The sequence below is a fragment of the Dipodomys ordii genome, unplaced genomic scaffold (genome assembly GCF_000151885.1).
Source record: "Dipodomys ordii isolate 6190 unplaced genomic scaffold, Dord_2.0 Scaffold31, whole genome shotgun sequence".
Lineage (NCBI taxonomy): Eukaryota > Metazoa > Chordata > Mammalia > Rodentia > Heteromyidae > Dipodomys > Dipodomys ordii.
This window is the reverse complement of record NW_012267247.1, coordinates 7,510,002-7,530,688: the sequence shown is the minus strand read 5'-3', so window position 1 is coordinate 7,530,688 and position 20,687 is coordinate 7,510,002. Positions and strand designations below refer to the sequence as shown.

General features: G+C 48.2%; 1 protein-coding gene across 1 annotated transcript in view; it reads left to right on the top strand.

Moving 5' to 3' along the window:
* The window catches only part of Smg6 (SMG6 nonsense mediated mRNA decay factor), a 255,941-nt gene that overhangs the window by 225,368 nt on the left and 9,886 nt on the right, over positions 1–20,687 (top strand). Inside the window, exons 10-11 of the mRNA XM_013016534.1 lie at positions 6,504–6,680; positions 11,009–11,155. Of these exons, the coding sequence (XP_012871988.1) occupies positions 6,504–6,680; positions 11,009–11,155 (324 nt within the window). The remainder of the gene's footprint in view (positions 1–6,503; positions 6,681–11,008; positions 11,156–20,687) is intronic.

Here is a 20,687-nt window from a genome sequence, read left to right as displayed (position 1 = left end):
GGCGCTGTGGCTCAAGTGGTAGAGCACTAGCCTTGAGCTGAAGAGCTGAGGGACAGAGCCCAGGCCCAGAGTTCAGGCCCCATGACCGGACCCAAAAAAAAAAAAAAAGAAGTTAAAGACTTGAACTCAGAAGCCAGGCAGTGTGGCTCATGCCTATAATCCTAGCCACTCAGGCTAAAATATGAGGATCACAGTTTAAAGCCAGCCCAGGCAGAAAAGTCCATGAGACTCTTATCTCCAGTTAATCACAGAAAAAGCCAGAAGTAGCACTGTGGCTCAAGTGGTAGAGTGCTAGCCTTGAGCAAAAAGGAGCTCAGGGACAGAGGATTCTGTGCTGTCTTGGCTTCCTTCTTACTACAATTGATCCATTTTTTCCTTCTGTACTTTTCCTCCTCACTGCATGTATGTTCCATAGCTCCTCTCTTCCCCCTGGCTTTCCCTCCAGTATAAGTACAATCTATCTCCAATAGCCAAGTGCCTATAGAATCTGTAAAGAAACTATTGTAGTAACCTTACCACACCCATTTGCCAGTTCTATCTACTCATATTTAAAAGACTAATTGCAGGTATACATGTTTGTGTACACATGATGGATATAGGTATGGAGAGCAGGTCACTCACCACTCTGAGAACAGGCAGCTATGTAGTGCCAGCTGATTAGCAACAGCCATATTATCTACTCTGAGAAGAAAAACAACAGATATGACCCATGTAATGGAATAGTATTATAGCTGCGGGTTGACCAATGCTGTAAACATTTCATCTTGTGACTCAGGCCAGCCATAGGACTAGGACTATTTCTGGGCATTGGATTTGGAAGTGATTTAGGACAGCCAGAAGCTGGTGGCTCACAACTATAACCCTAGCTATTCTGGAGGCTGAGATAATGACAAATGCAGTTCAAAGCTTGCCTGAACAGACAAATACATGAGACTCTTTTAGATCAGCAAAAAGTTGAAAGTGGTAGTAGAACACCAGCCTTGAGCAGAAAAGCTAAGGGGAGATCTTGAGGCCCAGAATTCAAGCCCCAGTACTGGCACGCACACAGACACATGGAGTGACTGATAAGTGGCCTATGCTTGGTGCCTTGTGTAAAAATGAGACCGCAAGGCAACATGGTAGGTAAAGGGGCTGTTTGAGTTGATCCCTTGAGCTGTATGCATGCCCTAGGGTTCTCCAAAGATGTATCCAGTATAAAACTCATGATTTTTCTTCTTCTGACCCATGGTCATTCAAAACTTTAGCACAGCTTCCTTCCTCCTCTCTGACCCCTGACCTTCTCTCTCCCTTCCAGATCAACTTGCTCTGGTTCAGGTAGGCTGTGAGTATGTCTCTCCCTGTCCTAAAGTGCTGCGTTTATCATCTGAGTGATTATGCATCCTTCTAGCCACTCTCTCTCTCCTGCCAGGAGTCTGCTCCCTGCCAAGAAGCCCCTCCCCCTAGGAATGTGAATAAACCATTTCCTCTGTCTTCCCAGCTCCAGAGGATTCCCTGTGTGGTATTCTTTATTTCTGTGTCTGAATTTTCATTGGCAGACCCCTTCTCAGGCTGACCCACCCTTGGCCTGCACAGAATTGTGCTTTCTGCCCTTCAGTCTCCTGTGAGGGTGAGATGTGCATAGTTAGAAGTTTCTGGTTTGTGAAAACATATTAGTCTTGTAGCAAATCCTATAGGCTTGGCTCATTAAAGATGATAATTAGCCTATTGCTAATTGAACTCAGAAGCCAGCCAAGCAGCCTGTATTTTACCAGTCTTGGTGGTAGATTTGAAGGCTATTTTAAGGTTTCTTAATAATCTTAGCAAGACTTCACTTTTCCTGTCTGCATCTTATTTGCTCTGAGGACATTCTGTAAAATTAACAAGCTATAAAGTTTGATTGAAGGTTTCAACAAATGTGAGAATAATTGGCTCCATTTAAGAGCAACAAGAAAAACAACCTGTAAACTTGAGTTTGTGGGGGGAAACCTGTGTGATTTTTTTCTCTTTAACTAGAGGAGCAGTAGCAAGCTAGACTTTTTCAGATCAGAAAAAAAAAAAAAAAACTGGCTGATAGTGCAGGTTTAAATTCTGATTCCCACAAGCCAAAAGTTCAGCAAAAGAAATCTTACAAAATGACTAGCAACTGTTTTACTCATGCCTTCCAAGAGGCCTGTTTGGAGAAACAGGGACCCAATAAAAATATTGTGAGTTCCTCTTTCCCTAGAGCTTGCATCCAGAGGCCTGGTTCAGCTCTCCAACCCCTACTCATATTCCCTGGCTACACAGGGGTTTTCTCCTTCCCAGAGGCTGCTCTAGGGTGCTGCCTTGGAACTCAGTGTTGTCTGGTGGTCAGTTCCTTTTCTCTCTCATCTTCTTCCCACCTTCCTTCTCTCTCACCTTTCCCCATCACTGGACATCTCTGTCCAGGCTGTGCTGGTCCCTGCAGGATGGCTAGGAGAGTTACTGCTTTTCAAAATTCACCATTCTTTCTTACTAATCCACCTCCCCACTTATGAAGACCAATAAGCCGGACTTCTCCAAGGTTCTTCCTGCTTTTCTCAAGACCTAGCTTTCTCCTTGTCCCCAGCTCTCACTCCCCTACTGCTGGCTCATGTTATTTTGCTAAGGAACTGAGCCTGGAACAGGACAGGTGCCACTATCGCCTCCCCACACTGAGCTTTCAGTTTTCCTTTTTGCTTGGCTCTTTGCGTGTGGACCTGATGGGGTGATAACTGGAGCCCTGAAGCTCGAGGTTTCAGTTCCTGCTGATGATGGGGCAAGCTGCCTCAGACAATGTTTAGGGGAAAAGGAAGGGACTTTCTTTGGGTGCCTTTCTTTCAACTTTTCCCTGATCTAAAGCCCCAGGTTTTGTTCAGAACTGTAATGATTCATGTGAGCATTTGTCCGTTAATTTTTTTGGAGTTCTTGATAATCCCCTATATTGGGTCTCCCTGCAGCAGGCCCAGGACTGCCACCAAGAAGATGCACTGAAAAGGTGCTCAGGCCAGCAATCCTTTACCTACCTCTAGCCCTAGTTGAGCCCAACTGTCACTACCCCAGAAGCTTCTCTTCCCCAGCTCTTTCTTTTCTAGAAGATCTACTGTTTGTTTACCCACATTGCAATGAACATATACCATTTACAGTCTCAGCTTTTCATTGATACAGAATGGAAAAATGTGCTCATGAACAGAGTTTCTGTGGGAATTATGTCATAGATTTCATCTGGACTCCTTCCTCTCCAAACAGGGAACCTAGCTTTAACCCCTCTCCTACCAGGAAGTCCTCCTTGGACAAGCAGATAATCTTGGAGTTTGCTGTTTGCAGGCTGTTTGAAAGACTTCCCCTATTAACCATATTAAACTGCTTGTGTTTCTGTCATCTTCATTTTTTTTTGTATTGCCCTGATTTTACTACTATAGACTTTGAATAGGAGAATATTTTCACAAGACTTTTGGAGAATGCCACAGGGAAGGGAGTTGTGATCTTCTCCCGTAGTACTAGACTTACTATTCCAACATGAAGGAGGAATTGTCTCACACATGACAGTAGGTTTTTCCAGACTCTGGGCAAGCCCTAGACATTTCTGCCTCTCATTTCTCACTGTCCCACTGTCCTTAGAAATCTAAGGAGAATGTGCACAACTGTCTCTGTTCTCCCTGCTGATTGGATTGCAAAGAAGAGAGGATACTCCTAAAAGACTAGATAAATTTTCTCTCTAAACCATCAGCAGACTTCTTAGTACCAGCTGAAAGACCCAGAATGAAAGAAAGTCTTTTTGGTCAGTTCGACAGTAGTGCCCTTGCTCTAGAGGAAGAATCATGAACATAGCATACAGAAAGCTTGGAAATGAAAAGCAGGGTGGGGAGAGACTTATTTTTGCTTGTCTGCCACATGGTGGACAATTCCCACTGAACCTCTAAGGATGTGCAGCAGGCAGGCGCAGGATGTCTGCCTCCCAGGGTCCTGCTGTGCCCTGGAAATCCCCATCCCCAGGAGTCCCACGTCCACACATGTGGCCTTTCTCCCTCTTGGCCAGGATTCACACACTCTTCCTGAGGCAAGCAGCTTACCACCCAGCCTGTACCCTATCAGCAATGATGCTCCTGCCCACCTGTCTGAAGACTCGCTCATAGCACACTGTCCTTCCTTGGGTAGGTTTCTATTGTAGATTCAGCAAGAGTTCCTGTGCTCATTCAGGTGAGCCAAGGACCATCTCAAGCTTATAATGTCCTCTTCTCTGCCCTCTTCTCATCCCTTCACCTCTACCTCCTCCCATTCAGTGGCAGCAGCCTCATGCCAAAAAGGAAAGTCCTAGACCCATTACATAATTCTCCATAGTGCAAGCAGTAGCTGGGCCGTAAGGTCAGAGGTCATAGTGGGGTCAGGTGGCTGACACACACTGTAACGACAAGGTGGTTAAAATTAGACCAGAGAGAGGAAACTGGCAGCCTTGTGGAAATGCAGAAGTTTCCTCTGTAAGTGAGAGGCTGTGGATGCAGGGAGGCCACTGTGCGTGCTGCCTGCCAGGCTATTACTCATTTCAGCTCTGTTCTTTAATGCCTTTTAGCCCCTGCTTCTGTATTTCTAGCCTTCCCATGTTTGAATACACGCTATGGAACCATGGTTACCTGACCTGACCCAAGGCAGGGTCTTCCTTCCTCCTTCAGGAAGGTAAGCCTAGGACCAGGCACCCTAATCTCAAGAGGCTTTCCTTTTTCTAAGCCTCTTTGCAGTAGCAGATAACTTTTTTGGCCTGCCTTGGAGATAGACATGGTTAAGGTACTTAGCCTGAGGTTCCAGCTTACAGTGACCACAGGTCCCTGGTGAATGGTGCCAAGGCTGGGAAGAAGATGACAAAGAATAATCACGGGGTACTCAGGTGACTGGTGTGTGCTGTACTTTCTTTGGTCAGCCCACCTGGCTGATTGCTACTCATTTCCACAGTGACCTAGAGAACACGTATCATGCCCACATCATCTTCTTGTTTACTCAACTGAGTTTCACTGAGACTTCTGGTGTTTGCTGTAGACCTACTGTGTGCTCTAATTATTCTCCAGCCCTTGCCAGTGAAGTGTGAAAAGTATGAGATGTCATCTTTGCCGCCAGAGAGCTTGTGGTCCTTAGATGAGGGAGATAATAAGCCCACAAATGAACCAAGTCATTCTCTATAACAGACCTTCACTGCGTGATGCAGCTCTGAGTCCTTTTCACATTCAGAAATGGGAAGGCAACCTGGTGTGGGTGGCATACGCCTGTAATCCTAGCTATTCAGGCGGCTGATATCTGAGGATCATGGTTCAAAGCCAGCCAGGCAGCAAAGTCCATGAGACTCTTATCTCCAATTAACCACCAGAAAAAAAAACAGAAGTGGTACTGTGGCTCAAGTGGTAGAGCGCTAGCCTTGAGCTGAAGTGCTGAGGGACAGCACCCAGGTCCAGAGTTCAAGCCCTATGACCAACAGAAAAAAAAAAGAAAAGAAAGAAAAAGAAATGGGAAGGCATAAAAAGAAGATTGGGGCATTCAGTGCGGTCTGGACTCATAATGATATGGGGGCTGCCCCTGGTGGTGTGTCTAGCCACTGCAATGTGTTTCCCATGTGGAGCCACCCTCAGATTCTGAGAGCCCTTGGTGTGCACCCTGCCAGTAGGGAAGACAGGATCCAGCGGTCGGCAAGGGCAGACAATAGCAAGAACAGAGAAGAGTGCAAACAACCTAGGTGGGACTGAGGGTGAAGGTGTATGTATGTATGTATGTGGTCTCACAGGGAAGACTAGATGACTGGATACTTATATCTGAGACACTAACAAATTCGAAAGTAGCTCAGAATAATGAATTTCCTGTCAGCCACATGAGCCCCCACTTATCTGGCAGTACCAGCAAGTATACATGGCAGCAACTGGCCTGAGTCCTGGATAAACAGAGCTTTTGTAGAACACCCCCACCTGCTCTGCTCAACTCTCTTCCCAAAAGTGTCCTGCCTGACCCCAGTCTCTGGGGCATAAGAAGCTTTAAGGTAGGGCAGGAACTTCTCAGAGAGGCTCAAAGTGACCTGGCTGAGATGAAACAGCTAAGAAAGCTGCAGTCATTCACTTTGCACTTGGGCTGCCAGTTCTCCTGGAGGCAACCTGGGGAGGGGCAGCAAGGGGAGCCACAAAGCAGTGTTGTGCTCTCCACTCCCTCCTGTTGATAGGATTCCAAACTTAGAAGAACTTAATTTATTCCTTTTTTTTTAATATCAGGACTTTTGTTTAAAAAAAAAAAAGCACCCTGAGGGTACCTGGCATCAGTCCTGGGGTGTCTGCTGCCCTAGAGATGACCTAAGGCAAGACCCTGGGACTTCCTTCCTTCAGAAGACCTTGGTCCTCGGCCCTCTCTCACCTTGCACACGCACGCTCCTGCCCCTCATACTGCCTCCCTTCCAGTAACTTCGACACACTTCTCACGTGCCCTGCAGCCAGCAGTGTCTCTGAGCTTCATCTTCCCCCTCAGAAATGCTGTTTTTCTTCTCTTCTCCCACCCTGTAGGTTATTGCAGCCGACTGCAAAAGGGTCACAGTGCTGAAGTATTTTCTGGAAGCCCTTTGTGGACAAGAAGAGCCTCTGCTGGCATTCAAGGGTGGAAAATATGTGTCAGTGGCACCAGTCCCAGACACCATGGGAAAGGAAATGGGAAGCCAAGAGGGAAAACAACTGGAAGATGAGGTACTATTCGGGAAGAGCCCACTGTGGCAGGGGAGGCTCCCCTCCCCCTGCCCAGACTGCAGCTTCTCCTCGGGATTATTTATAACCACTCAGAGCAGTGTCTCTGTTGATGGGACAGCCAGCTTCTTGAGATTGCACTCCGCTGGTGTCCCTTACTGCCAGTCTACCTCCTTTGCCTACATCTCACTATACTACGAGTTCCAGATGCTTCTTTTTAATGTTGCACTGGAGGAGAAAAGAGGGAAAGAAAGAAAAGAGTTTAATAATGTGCAGCTCTGGAGGCTTAGGAAAGGGAGTGGGGAGAGGGGGGTGTTAGAGTTCAGGCTGAGGATCAAGTTTATAGATGTGCAGTGCTCAGTGCAGCACAGGCCTGAACTCCAGCCTCCAGCACACATACAGGAAGAGCTGACATTGCTGGCCCCGGGTGGAAAATCACCCCTCCCCCAGTCTACTCTCCCTCCCTTGCTCCCTCCCTCCCTCCTGCACATCCTGATGTGATTAAGGAATTCTCCTCTTGTTTGTTTGCCCTTGGTTGTTCCTGTAGCCCTTGCTTTATTCCAGACTCTGTGTGTATGTGCGCACACACATGTGTGCACCAGCCTGTGTACCCACTGCTACAGACCTCACTGACAGTTGTCCTACCCATCATGTATATGTCTTTCTGAGGATGACATTGAAGTGGCCCTACATTGCCTGGTTTGTGTGTTGGTTGGAGTGAACACTGCTGCCAGCCCTTCTGCTGTCTGTGGGTTCTTAGCACATGTGTGTAACAGTGTTGGAGCATGTGTGCATTTAACATCACTGTCGCTCTCCCTGCTGTGCATCTGGGCATAGATAATTCTGTCTGGTTGTGCATACACATCTCACTTTTCCCTGAAGGTTGATTTTCCTTCTTTTTCCCCACTTTGTTAAAAACAGGGGTCTTAGGTGGGAAGGAATGTGGGAATGAGGAAAGGGACGGAAGCAATTCTAGCCAGAGGCCAGGTCACCCATAGGCCAACACAGTCATTTGGCCTGCAGCAGTCTCAAGCGCCCGGTGGAGCAGGGTGGGGTGCACCGATGAAATCAGCAACAGGCCAAGGAAGCCAGATGTCAGCTGGAAGCTGTCATTTGGGATCTGAGGCAGTGATAGAGTGGCCACCTTTGGAACAGAGTCTTCAGAGCAACAGTATTGGCCCGGCTTCATTGGGATAGCTGGAGAACCCCACCCCATGCCTAATGACACAGCGCTCAGCTTCCAGGACAGAGGTGGTTCCAGGGATACGGCTGAGCCCAGGATTCCAGACTCTCCAGATGAAACCTGGGCAGGGAATAACGGGAAAGAATGAGCTGTCAGCGTGGGAGGAGACAATAGAGTTGCCAAAGCCATGGGGATGTCCACACTTAAGGCATTCGGAGTAGTGGCACCACATCCCTGGCACTCGTGGGAAGATTGGGGCAGAAAGCTGTGCTTCTGTCCTTTGTCTCACCTATACTGGAAGGCAGGGATAAACATGGAGAATAAGCTAGTCTCCAGCCAGTAGTGTAGAGTCTGCAGCACAAGTGAGTGAGAAAGGAGTGTCTCCTGTGTCACAAGGAGCAGACCAGCTCTCTGGACCCAGATCTTAGCTGTGCCCAGGTCATAGCTCTGCCTCCTTCTGAGGCTTTCTGACCAGGCAAATGTTTGTGACCCACACACGGCTGCCCACTTCTTCCTTTTCCCACGAGCCTCCTGGGTTCCTTTATGTTAGTGGTCGCTGGGAAACCCTACTTACCCTGGTCTGTGTAATTTCATAACCTTGCACTTCCTCGTTTGCTATGAGAGCTAAGCAAACCTCAGACAAGCTTCTCTGACCCTCATTTGACCTTAATCCAGCTCATTTCAGGCACATGATAACCCTGTGCATCACTGGTCCAAGGAGGCAGGGGCACTGTTCCCTCACAGGGCCAGCAGGCATCCTATCTCCACTTGCTCCTATTCTGTTAACCCCTAGAACAAGAAAGCAAATATTTAGTCTTCCTCCTTCCCATGGGTGGGGGTTAACAAATGAGTGGTGCCTGGGAATAGCACCCAGACCCCTAGACCTCTCAAGACAGCAACAGTTTTAGCCCCATCCTTAGATCTGATCTCTCCCCTCAACTACAAAACAAGTCACTGAGACCATTGGAGGAACTAGAAGATGCTTCAGCATCTTTCTTTGTGAATAGGACAGAGTCTAGTTTGGGGATATTGCCTGACCACCCATCCTCCACTGGACCCTGCTCCCTGATCACCTACATACTCACCCACTTACTTAACTTCCCTCTGCCAAGAAGATCACAGACAGAAAAGAGAACAGTTTAGAATAGCCTGACAAAGCTGAGCCGTTAAGGTCTGGGTCTTGGCCTTCTGTCTCAATTTAGGAATCTAACCCTATGGGTTTGCTTGTTATGATTAATAAGGATATAGACTTTTTTGTTGTTTTCTTACTTGCCTTAGGGCTCAAACTCAGGGCCTAGGCATTGTCCCTGAGCTTTATTTGCTTGAGGCTAGTGCTCTACCACCTGAGTCACAGCTCCACTTCTGGCTCCACTTTTGGTAGTTTATTAGAGATAAGAATCTCATAGTTTCCTGCCCAAGCTGGCTTCAAATTGAGAGCCTTAGATCTCACCCTTCTGAGTAGCTAGGATTACAGGTGTGTCACCAGTGCCTGCCAAGGGTACAGCCTTTGAAGTCAGACTTCCTTAGATTTGAATCTCTACTCTGCCAGCTGCTACCTATGTAACATTGTCTTTCTCCAAATTTTGGTTTCTGAATTTTATAAAGAAGGGATGGAGCTGGGCACCGGTGGCTCACGCCTGTAATCCTAGCTACTCAGGAAGCTGAGATCTGTGGATCACCGTTCAAGCCAGCCCAGGCAGGAAAGTCCGTGAGACTCTTATCTCCAATAAACCACTAGAAAACTGGAAGTGGCCCTATGGCTTAAGTGGTAGAGCGCTAGCCTTGAGCTGAAGAGCTCAGGGAGAGTGCCCAGGCCCAGAGTTCAAGCCCCCATGAACTACCCCCCCCCAAAAAAAATTGCATAAAGAAGGGATGGAAGCCAGGCACCAATGGCTCACACCTATATCCTAACTGCTCAGGAAGCTGAGATCTGAGGACCACAGTTTGAAGCCAGCCTACACAGCCATCTCTGAGAGACTCTTGTCTGATTAGCCAGCAAAAAGCTAGAAGTGGAGTATGGCTGAAGTGGTAGAACACTGGCCTTGAAAAAAAGCTGAGCAAGAGTACAAGGCCCTGACTTCAAGCCCTAGTAGTATACGCACACACAGGCATACAAACACACACACAACAAAACAAAGATATGTTTAGAGCAGCTATTTCACAGGCCATTGTGAGGATTGAATTAGTTAATATATGAAAAATGCAAATCTCAGTACCTGGCTAATAAGCCCTAAGTAGATGGTAGCTATTGATGTAGTTATCATCATTATCATCCTATTACAATCATAGGAATCATCCCCTGCTGCATTTCTCCCCTTGTACCCTTGCTGACTCTGTCCCTCGAAGCTCTCTGGGGCAGCTGCATGTTCTCTACTGACCAAGGCCAAAAGTGAGAGAGAGAGGAATGGAGCTGGGACCACCCGGGGAGCAATGGCTGTTGAGAGCTGAGGCTGCAATCAGGGAGGTGCCATCCCTGGGGAAGGCTGTGCTTGCCTTAAACTGCTCCTTAAGTTAGCTAGCCACCTCCTACCCTGCCCAAGCTCTGGAAGGGCAGCTGAACAAGGCCATGTCATGTGAATTCCTGTAATTGGGCCAAGCAGTCCCCACACACCACCAGGCTGTGGTCTTAAAAAGAAACCAGAGCAAGGTCTGCTGAGCGACAGCATCTGCTCCTGATGCTCTCTGGGGCAAGGAAGCCCCATCATGTAACTCACAGATGTTGGCCAGAGTTGATTCCTATCAGTTCATTAGCATGAATTAAATTTAAATTGGGCAGTTTAGCTTTCCCTGTTGTTTACCCTTTTGAATCATTTGTGATTTCAAAATGAAAACAGGTCCGAAATTGGACTCTGTGAATGTGCATGAGGGAGAATAAGGAGTATGAATTCAAACATACACATATACAGGTATAATTGTGTGACTTAGGTGTGAATAGGTAAGAAAGGAACCCTGGAGTGTAAAAGGAAGCAATTTGAGGGAAAGAGTAACAGATTTTCTCAACCTCCTCTTCTTGAAGAAGGGAAACATAAGCTGGGGCATTGTGGGCAAAGAGTAGTTGCATGCACTGGGGCTGCAGGGGCAGAAGGATGATTCAGGAAGTACCTGGCTCTCATCTTCTTTACCCTGTGGTCTTCTTCATCATCCAAAGGAGGAGGACGTGGTGATTGAAGACTTTGAGGAAGATTCAGAAGCTGAAGGCAGTGGGGGTGAGGATGACATCAGGGAACTTAGGGCCAAGAAGCTGGCTCTAGCCAGGAAGATAGCGGAGCAACAGCGTCGCCAAGAGAAGATCCAGGTGAGACCTGTCTGGGAAGCGTGATCCCCATGTAGAAGTGGCTGTACAGGGTGTGTGGGGACGTGGGTAGATAGCGGGAATAAGTAGGCCCCTCTCAGGAAGCAGCTGCATGTCTTCTACTGACCAAGGCCAAAAGGGAGAAAGTAATGGAGCTAGGAACCCTCCATGTCTTGTCCAGTTCCTCCCAGTTTTCTTACTCCACCACCACATTCAGGTAGCTTGTCTGTTGCCTGTAGTCTCCTTCTTTACAAGCTCCAAGGCAGGGGTGAGGTCTTCCCTGACAATATGATGAGCTGTTCGCCCCAGGAAGGCTCTATCACTTACACCACCACACATGTGTGGTTCTTCATGTAGTTTCAGGGTTTCAGAGTTCCTCTGCACCATACCCAGATTCTCATGGAGAGAATACCTTCTTGGGGGAAAGAGTATGGTAAACACAGGCTACTGATCTAACTTTCCAATGTCATGGACATATACACTCCACACCCTCCCAGAGAGAAGCTACCTGATCTCCATGAAAAGACTTCCCTACTGTTAGCACTCTTGGGGACCCAAACCTTCACGTCCAACAAGTTTTTCTGTATGGCTTTCCCAGGTCTGTCTCTTTCTTATCTAAGGCTTAGAGCGAGCAGGGAAGAGCCACTCATTCACCCCCTTTATAGAATGTATGCATGAGGAAGTATTAAGCTACCCTCTTTGATTTCTCTAGGATAGATATATCTTCAGCCTTCTGCTCAGTTCCCCATCTCCAGAGCATAGGGTCAGGCAAACCTGATTATAATCCAGGCTCTGCCATTTAATTAACCTTGTGACATTGGGTAACTCATGTAACTTCTCAGAGCCTCGTTCCTCATCTACAAAGTGAAAGTACTAACAGCACCTACCTCTTCATGTCTCGGTGGTGAAGCCTGAATAGGGCAGTACACGTAAGATAAGTAGCACCGCACATGGGTCCTCTGTCTGAGAACAGTCTAATCGCCTTGCCCTGGGAAGGAGAGTGGTAGCAATTTGGATTCATCCTCCTTTAGACACACTCCTGTTCCACTGCACCTGGATTCCTGTATGCAGTACCTCTACCAGCCTATCTGTTTCAACACATAGTATGGCTGCCTGCTTCGCTTCCTGAGGCTATAAACTCGAGCAGTCCAAAAAGCAGCCTTGTTCTCAAGCCTTTTGACTTGTGCTTTTCTTCCAAAAGTTCTCCCTCTTCTACTCACTAACTCCATAACTTGACTCTCAATCCTGGAACTTGATCACAAATCACCAAGGACATATCTTTATCAAACTTCAGTCCTCATCATAGATATCTTTCCTGTAGCTTTGGGCTCTGAAGCTCTTTTCCTCTCCAGCTTTCCCTTAAGCATGTATGAGTGAGCATTTTGTCTTCTCTCTGCTGATAATACCATCCTCATCATTGTATTTTTTTCTTTCCTCTTTCCTTTCTAGTACTTCTTAGACTTAGAAAGTTGAGCTGATGTTTAGCAAATATTTGTGGTTGACTTCATAAATTATATCAGAGAGATAATCATTTTGGTTCTATCCTAGCTTTTAACCCATGCTATTCAGTTCTTTCTGATCCTATCTGTCATTTATTCCCTCCTCCCTCCCTATTCCTATTGTCACTACTATCCTGGTTCAGGGGCTTAACTTGAATTGTAACAGTCAAGGCCTCTGCATTGCACAGCTTCAGAAATGTCATTGATCTTATAGTCTGGAAATGGCCTCTCCTAGAATTCAGTACCACAAAGCTTCTGTTTCATCCCATTTTCTGCCAGCACACTATGTCTTCCCCAAAGAGCCATTCCCTTGCTTGGAACTCATCAGTGCCTTCCTTTGCTTGTCTAGTGAAATGCAATCTAATTCCTTCTACCATTTAAGACTATTTGAACTTCCCAATCTATTTTTCCAACCTCTTCTCCCACTGCTGCCATCACTAGATGTGTGACATTGGACATAACTAACTTAGCTCTAAGTCTGTTTCCTCATCCATAAAACGGCTCCTACCTTGCAGAGTGAACTGTGAGACCTTGGAATAAGCAACTGTTATGGAATACTTGTCTCATCACTAAGGCCCTTATGCCTGATGGAGACACTGATCTTTCTCCCTTCTCACTGTCGCTAAACACACTCCACCCTTTCCTACTCTTAGTTCTTTGTTGATGGCTGTCCCTCAATCGAAAGTACCTTTTTCTGTTCCACATTTCCTGTTACCTGTTGAAATTCTATTTCCCTTTCAATCCCCAGGTGAAACTCCATATCCCCAGTGAAAACTTGCCTGATTTCCCCCAGGAAGTATTTCATCACTCTGCTTAGTGTTCCTGTAGTGCTGATTTACACTTCATTTAGAACTGCTATCATGTCTCCTATTACAGTTATTTCTTGGTTTGTTTCCCTCCATGTATTATGAACTCCTTGGAATCAAAGACCATGTCTTTAACTCAGTTATTAATCAAGTAATGTTGAACAATGACTTTTCTGGTGGCTAGGGACACAAGTGAACAGAAACATGACATTCCAAAGTGCATGGTATAGTGAAGGAGTCAATCCCTAAACATATAATACATGATTTGACATATTAGTGATTTTTTTCCAACAAGACCAAGTAGGGCCAGACACTAGTGGCTCATACCTGTAACCTCAGCTGTGCAGTAGGCTAAGACATGGAGGATTGCAATTTTGAAGCCACCTCAAACACAAAAGGCTATTAGATTCCATCTCCAATTAACCAGCAAAATGTTGGACCCAAGACATGGTTCAAGTGGTAGATCACCTGCCATGAGCAAGCAAGCCAAAAAAGCCTGAATTCAAGCCCCAGTACTGACTGACACACACACAAAATAAAAATAAAATCAAAGTAGGCCCAGATATGGTGACCCGTGCCTGAAATTCCAGCACTTAGTAAGCTGAGGCAGAAGGATCAAGAGTTTGAGGATAGTCTGGGCTACACAGCAAGTTCAGTGCCAGCCTGGCCTATATAGTGAGACAAGGATCCAACTCCGGCCAGAGTGCTGTGTCTAGTTTGGATACTCGAGCAACGAGTAACCTTAATAAGTGGAAGCCTAATGTGACTGACTTTCAGTGCCACTAGCTGGCCCTGTCCTCAAAGGCATGCTATGGTCGGCAAAAGTGTAGACTACTATGGCCCCTTTAAGAACAGGCCCCACATGCACTACTGCTGGCGGCCCTGCCTCCTGTCAGCCTCCTTCCTCCAGCCTCATAGCCACAGGAGGATTTCTCAGCAGAGGAAAAATTCCCCCCTCCAGTTCCCCCCCTCTCTTTAATGCCCGGGGCCCTTCACTTCCATAATTCTTCATTTTCCAGCCTTGAACGTAAGCCAGACACATCTGTCTGGCCATATGCGTGAACCCTGGAGTCTGTGCCGAGGTGGCTGTAAAACAGGGCCGGTGAAGGCCCTTCTGGGAGAGCACACACATGTGTGTGCCCTCGGGCCATTGGCTCCCTGCCCAGAACCACGGGGCTTCAGCGCTCCAAACCCATGTTAACCTTCTCTCTTTTTCCTCTTTTTGTTTAATTTAAGGGGGAAAATCCCAAGGAAAAGGTATAAATTGTCCTGGGAGTGAGGGAGAGGCTCCTAGCTAGAGAGGCCATTATTGTTGGCAGGTACCTGGGTCACACTAATACAATAAGGAAGAAAGGAGCATCGAGTGAATTAAGATCGGAGAGATGGGCTGTAAATTACACTGCTCTGAACCCCATCAGTCTCTGGGGTGTTAACCGAGAGGTGTAAGGCAAGTCCCCAGCTCCCAGTGCCTTTTACAGATGCAGCAAAACAGGAACCACACATGTTTGGGGAAGGGGATATGAAGATGGGGTTGAAGAAAATCCCACTGGCCCTCAGGATAGCTATAAAGTCCAAGTGAGATCTGGGGCCACACCCCCACTTTCCTGCTGCTCCCACCTAAACCCCTGGGCCTCAGCTCATCTGTGGGGATGGGGGAGGTAAGTTCTGCCTTCCCTCTGTAGCCTGTCCCTCCCCGCTTCCGGCACTGCACAGAGGCTGGTAAGTGGGGCCGATTGGAGGTCAAAAAAGGGGTGTGGGGAGCTCTGGGGCCTGTGCAGCTGGAGCTATAGAGTCCAGGCAGGGCCCTGGATGTGGGGGGCACAAGTCCGCCCACCCAGGGCTTGAGGCCACACTCTCTGGCTCAGGCCCGGCTTTGCCTTGTTGCCTGAGAAAGTGCTTCCTGGTAGGTTGGTCTTGCTCACCTTCCTGCTTTCAGCCTGAGTTCTTCTCATTCCCACTGCCATTCTTGGGAAGTGTCCAGAGACCAGAGCAGGGTACATGGTTTGTCTGGGAAATTGGTCAGAAGTGTTTCATTCCTAACCAGGCCCCCAGGGCCAAGCAGTCACTGAAAATCCTCCTTCAGGCATGAGGCGTGGCCTCTTGGCACCTCATACTGGCCCTGGCCCTGTGAATCCCCTGCCTCCTCCCTGCCTCCATGAGGCTATGCTGTGATTTGTGCTCCTGTCGGGCGGGGTCAGGTTTCCTGAGCAGTTGCAAACATCCCACCTGAAACATAACAGGCTCTTCCTCTGTCCACAGCTATTGTTTCCTTCTGCATTATGGCCACAGTCTTGCCCTGTAGCCAGCAATGACATATGTTCTGAAAATAGCTTTGCTCCCCTGTCCCCTTCCCGCCCACCCACCCTCCTGAAGATGCAGTCACTCCTTTGTGGTAGCCCCAGGAGTTTCACTCTAAATATAGTCACAGTCTGCTCATACTGCCACCCAGCTGGGGAGGGGGGTTGTGGAACAATGGGGTATGCAGAGAGCCCCAACACCTGTATGGAAGCTAGCGGAAGGCAGACACTCAGCCCTGGCTCCTAGCTGTCGAGGCAGGGTGGGAGCCAACATACTACCAGGCCAGGGGCACGTTCACGCCAAGGCAGGAAAGCACATCAGCCTGCGGAGCCCGGCACCGCCCAAGCCCACTCCAGCCTCTCCACACCAGGGTGCGGGCGTCCAGTTTACTCTGGCTTCTCCCACCTTATCGGCTCCAGCTGCAGCATCCACAGGATCCTGTCCTCCCTCAGAATGGTGAAGCCTTTGCTGAAACTCCCTTGCACTGTGCACTGGAACAAAGCTCCAAAGTGTCATGCCTAGCTCTGCTCCTTCTCCACAGTGAAAGGCAGAAGTCTGGCCTTTTCAGAACAAAGGTTAATAGTCAAGTCGATTACTATGAGACTCTGTGATTGAGGTCATAGAACTCCTATGATACATTAATCTCTGTCCTAAACCAGTCAAGGCAACACACACCTGTGTTGCCAGCTACTCAGGAGGCTGAGAGGAGAACATCACTTGAGTCTAGGAGTTTGAGACCAGCCTGGGCAATGTAGAGGGACCCTGTCCTAAAACCAACAAAACAAATTGCCCAATATTTTATGGTAGGTACTGTAAAAGACACTGTAAGAAATAGGCTCCCTGAAGGGTTAGTATATGCTGAACCTTATGGTACTTTCAGACATCAGAGGATTCTAAGCAGCAGTTTCCCATTGGCAGTGTACCTATATGATGTGCTCCTGCTGCTCCCAAAGGAGGCTCTTGCCTGCTTTATATATTCAACGCATTTATCCGTTCCCTTTGGTTTCTGCCAATGATTATCTCACCAACTATTCACTCTTCCCCCACTTTTTTCCCTTTTCATTTACATCCACATGGCCATTACTGGGGTTTAAACTCAGGACCTCATATTTGCTCAGCCTGCTTGCTTGACTGGTACTCTACCACTTGAGCCATGCCTATGACTGGCTTTTTGCCAGTTATTTTGGAGATGGAATCTCGAAGACTTTTCTGCCAGTTGGCCTTTGAACCACAATCCTCTGGATGTTGGCCTCCCGTAGGGGAGGATTACAGCTACCAGTGCCCAACTTTGCTGGTTATTTTTTTGAGACAAGATCACACTTCTTGTTCAGGCATATATCTAGACTTTGATCTGCCTATGGTAGACTTCCTGTCATTGCTGGGATGACAGGCATACCCACCACATCCAGCTTCCTCTGTTGCGAAGTCTCTTGGACTTTTTTGTCCAGACTGGCCTGGAACTGCTCCTCCCATTCTCAGCCTCTCATGCGGCGAAGAGTACATGTGTGAGCCACTAGCACCCAGCTTTTATCCATATAGTTTTTAAAAATCAATAGTAGTGCCTGGCACAGGTGGTTCACACCTGTAATCCTAGCTACTCAGGAAGCTGAGATTGAGGATTATGGTTCAAAGCCAATTGACTCCCCTCCCTCCCCCACGGCCGGCCAGTTCTCTACCAGCTTGCTGCAGGAAGCTCCTATACCTCAAGCAAAGTTGGTTACATAACATCTTCCAGAAACTGAATTAAGTTCCTTTTCGTTCCTATACTTTATGCCAATGTGGTCCTTACTGACACCAGCCTGATTTGGAAGTGCCTACACTTTCCTTGGGTTCCCCGGGCACTGTCCAAGGACTGGTGCGGCCCAGGCTTAGTTGAAGTCAAAAGGGTTCCATTGGAACGCTCCTTCCGGGTCCACACACTTGACTTCAGGCCAGGGCCAGGCCGTCTGAATCTCAGCATTCCAGTTGCACCCCCCACCCCCACCCGAGGCTTCTGCAATTTTTTATTCATACAAACAAAAATAAATCTCACTACCGGCCTCTGAACTCCACAGCAGCATGCTTCCCCTTCTCCCCAAGCATCCCATGGCTGTGAGCGGGGACTTGGCACTCTCCCCACCAGCATCACTTTTTCACTCCCTGCGCATCCTGTGTCCTTCTCTCACCGTGCGACCCAGAGATCAGAATGGGACGTGACGGCCGGCACAGGCGCCGTGCACAGCTGCCAGGAATCTGACGGGTAAAATCTGGAAAAGTTGGGAGGGCAAATGCTAAACACACACAGCGCCACTCAGAAAGGGCCGGAAACACAGACACCCATAGAAGAGTGCCTGCGGACTCCCAGCCCTTCTTGAGCTGCCATTCTTTTTAAGGGGATTAAGCCAGTTTTGCAATCTAGGTATAACCCCCTTAAGGCCCACTGGTACCCTGGGAGAAGAGGCTGCAGCCTTGTCTAATCTCCTGAGATTCCACCAGGGCATGTGGGGAACAGGAAGCAGTTGTGTAGTGACTCACTGGGCAGAACCAGGTTAAGGGAAGTTGTCTGCAGGCGTCCCTGGGACCGGATGAGGGCAGCTCGGCTTTGACCACCCGCACACAGCTTGGCCCTGGCCCCACCCCCAGGGAGCTGGCTGCCACCTCCCTAAGAGGTTGTAGCTAGTTCACCTTTCTAGCCACAAGCCAGAGTTCTAGGAACCCAGGGAAATTACAGCTTCCCTGGCCCCACAGGTTTTGCCTCTGCCCTGTCACCAGAACACCAGGTGTGCTAACCGCCTTTAGCCTCCTGTAGCTACCTGGCTTAAAGGGCGTCCTGCCTACTGACAGCATAAATGTAGGATGAGTCAAGGTCTAAGGAGGTAATTAATGGTTTACACAGAGAGAAAATGGTAGCCAGCAATCTACTTGATGGAGTCAAGTGAGGACTGTAGGGTGATTTCTTTCTTTCTTTCTTTCTTTTTTGTCAGTCCTGGGGCCTGAACTCTGGGCCTGGGCGCTGTCCTTGACCTTCTTTTTGCTCAGGGTTGCGCTCTACCACTTGAGCCACAGCTCCTCTTCCAGCTTTTTTTTTTTTTTTTAATAGTTTTGTCTCACAGACTTTCCTGCTTGGGCTAGTTTCAAAACATGATCCTCATATCTCAGCCTCCTGAGTAGCTAGAATTACAAGAATAAGCCACCAGTCCCTGGCTCAAGTAGGGTCATTTCTCATAGCAAGTGTGAGAGAAGTGGCAGAGGTACTGCTTAGGTCCTGGGCCCATGTTACTACAGGTGCCACTGGCCCCCATCTCCCCCAAGCCATATGGCAGTGTTTTTGTTCTAGGGTTGAAGGTACTAGGAAAAGCATTCCTGACAGTGGAAGAGCTACATGAAGAAAGAGAAGCCTGGGTAAAGGAAGAACAGGAATGCCGATGCTCCTCTGCATGAGGGAGAAGGGCAGAATCTTGTTTATTGAACCTGCTCTTAAGAAATGCTCAGGCCAAGAGTGGTAGAGTGTGTCACTCTCCCGTTGGCAGCCCTCTGGGAAGGAGCAGTGACCAGGATCCCTAGGAAGATGGCTGGCGGTAGGGGTATTTTCCCCTATTGAAGTGAGATCGGTAGGAAGACTTCAGCAGACTGGGCCTCTCAGCCACATTTCTCATGCTGCCAGCGTCCTGTGGCCTGTGCCTTTACCAGATGTGGTGGCAGTGGCAGCAGCAACTTACTCATAGGGAAAGGTCCCTGGCAGGTCACAGAGAAGCCACCCCCATCATTTAAAGGCATGCCCTTTCAGTTTTACTGTTACTCTTAGTGAATCCTCCTCACTGACTGTTGGTGGCCAGGCCCAACACTGTAGGCCCCATCCCAGCTGGCACGCACCTACTTTCCCCCGGCCCAATGCCTGTGTCTACGTCTCTGCAGTTGCAGGAAGAGGCTCTGAATGGGTGTGACGGGGCCTAAAACTGCTCCCCTGTCCTGTAAGATTTCTGTTGGTACCCAACAACCTGTATGCTGTCTGGCACAGATGACAACAAATCAGTTCACTTCTTGGCCCTGCCCCCCCCCCAAAGGAAACAGCACAGTAATGACTGTGTTCTACTGTGACAGGTATATCCAGGCCTGTCTTCACAAGCCACAGTCACGCATGGCAAACTGACAGGCTTGGGAATATTGAACTTTGACTTATGTGCATGAAAGTCTTTGGGATAGACAAGCCCTGGGCCAATGGGCTTCTGAGACGTAAAAGTTGTGCGCACACCTGCGCTATCATGTGAGATGGATGGTGATTTGGGTGGATACTGAATTTTTATTATGGTGATTTAGCTTATACTAGGAAGACATGACTAGCTATCATCAAATCCTTGAAACCCAGGATAGCAGATCTGAAGAAGAACCTAAGGAGAAAGTCCATCTGGTGCTATGGCTCATGTGGTAGAGCACTTGCCTTGAGCTGAAGAACTCAGAGACAGTACCCAAGCCCAGAGTTCAAGCCCTATAACCAACAACAACAAAAAGAAAACATGAGCCTAGTGCTGGTGGCTCACACCTAGTGTAATCCCAGCTACTCTGGAGGCTGAAATCTGAGGATCACTGTTCAAAGCCAGCCCAGGCAGAAAAGTCCGTGAAACTCTTATCTCCAATAAACCACCAGCAAACCTGAAGTGGCACTATGGCTCAAGCAGTAGAGCGCTTGCCTTGAGCTGAAGAGCTGAGGGACAGCGCCCAGGCCCAGAGTTCAAGCTCCACGACCAATAGTAAAACAACAAAAAAGCTCAGGGAGCCGGGCGCTGGTGGCTCACGCCTGTAATCCTAGCTACTCAGGAGGCTGAGATCTGAGGATCTCGGTTCAAAGCCAGCCCAGGCAGGAGAGACCGTGAGACTCCTATCTCCAATAAACCACCAGAAAACCGGAAGTGGCGCTGTAGCTCAAGTGGTAGAGTGCTCGCCTTGAGCTGAAGA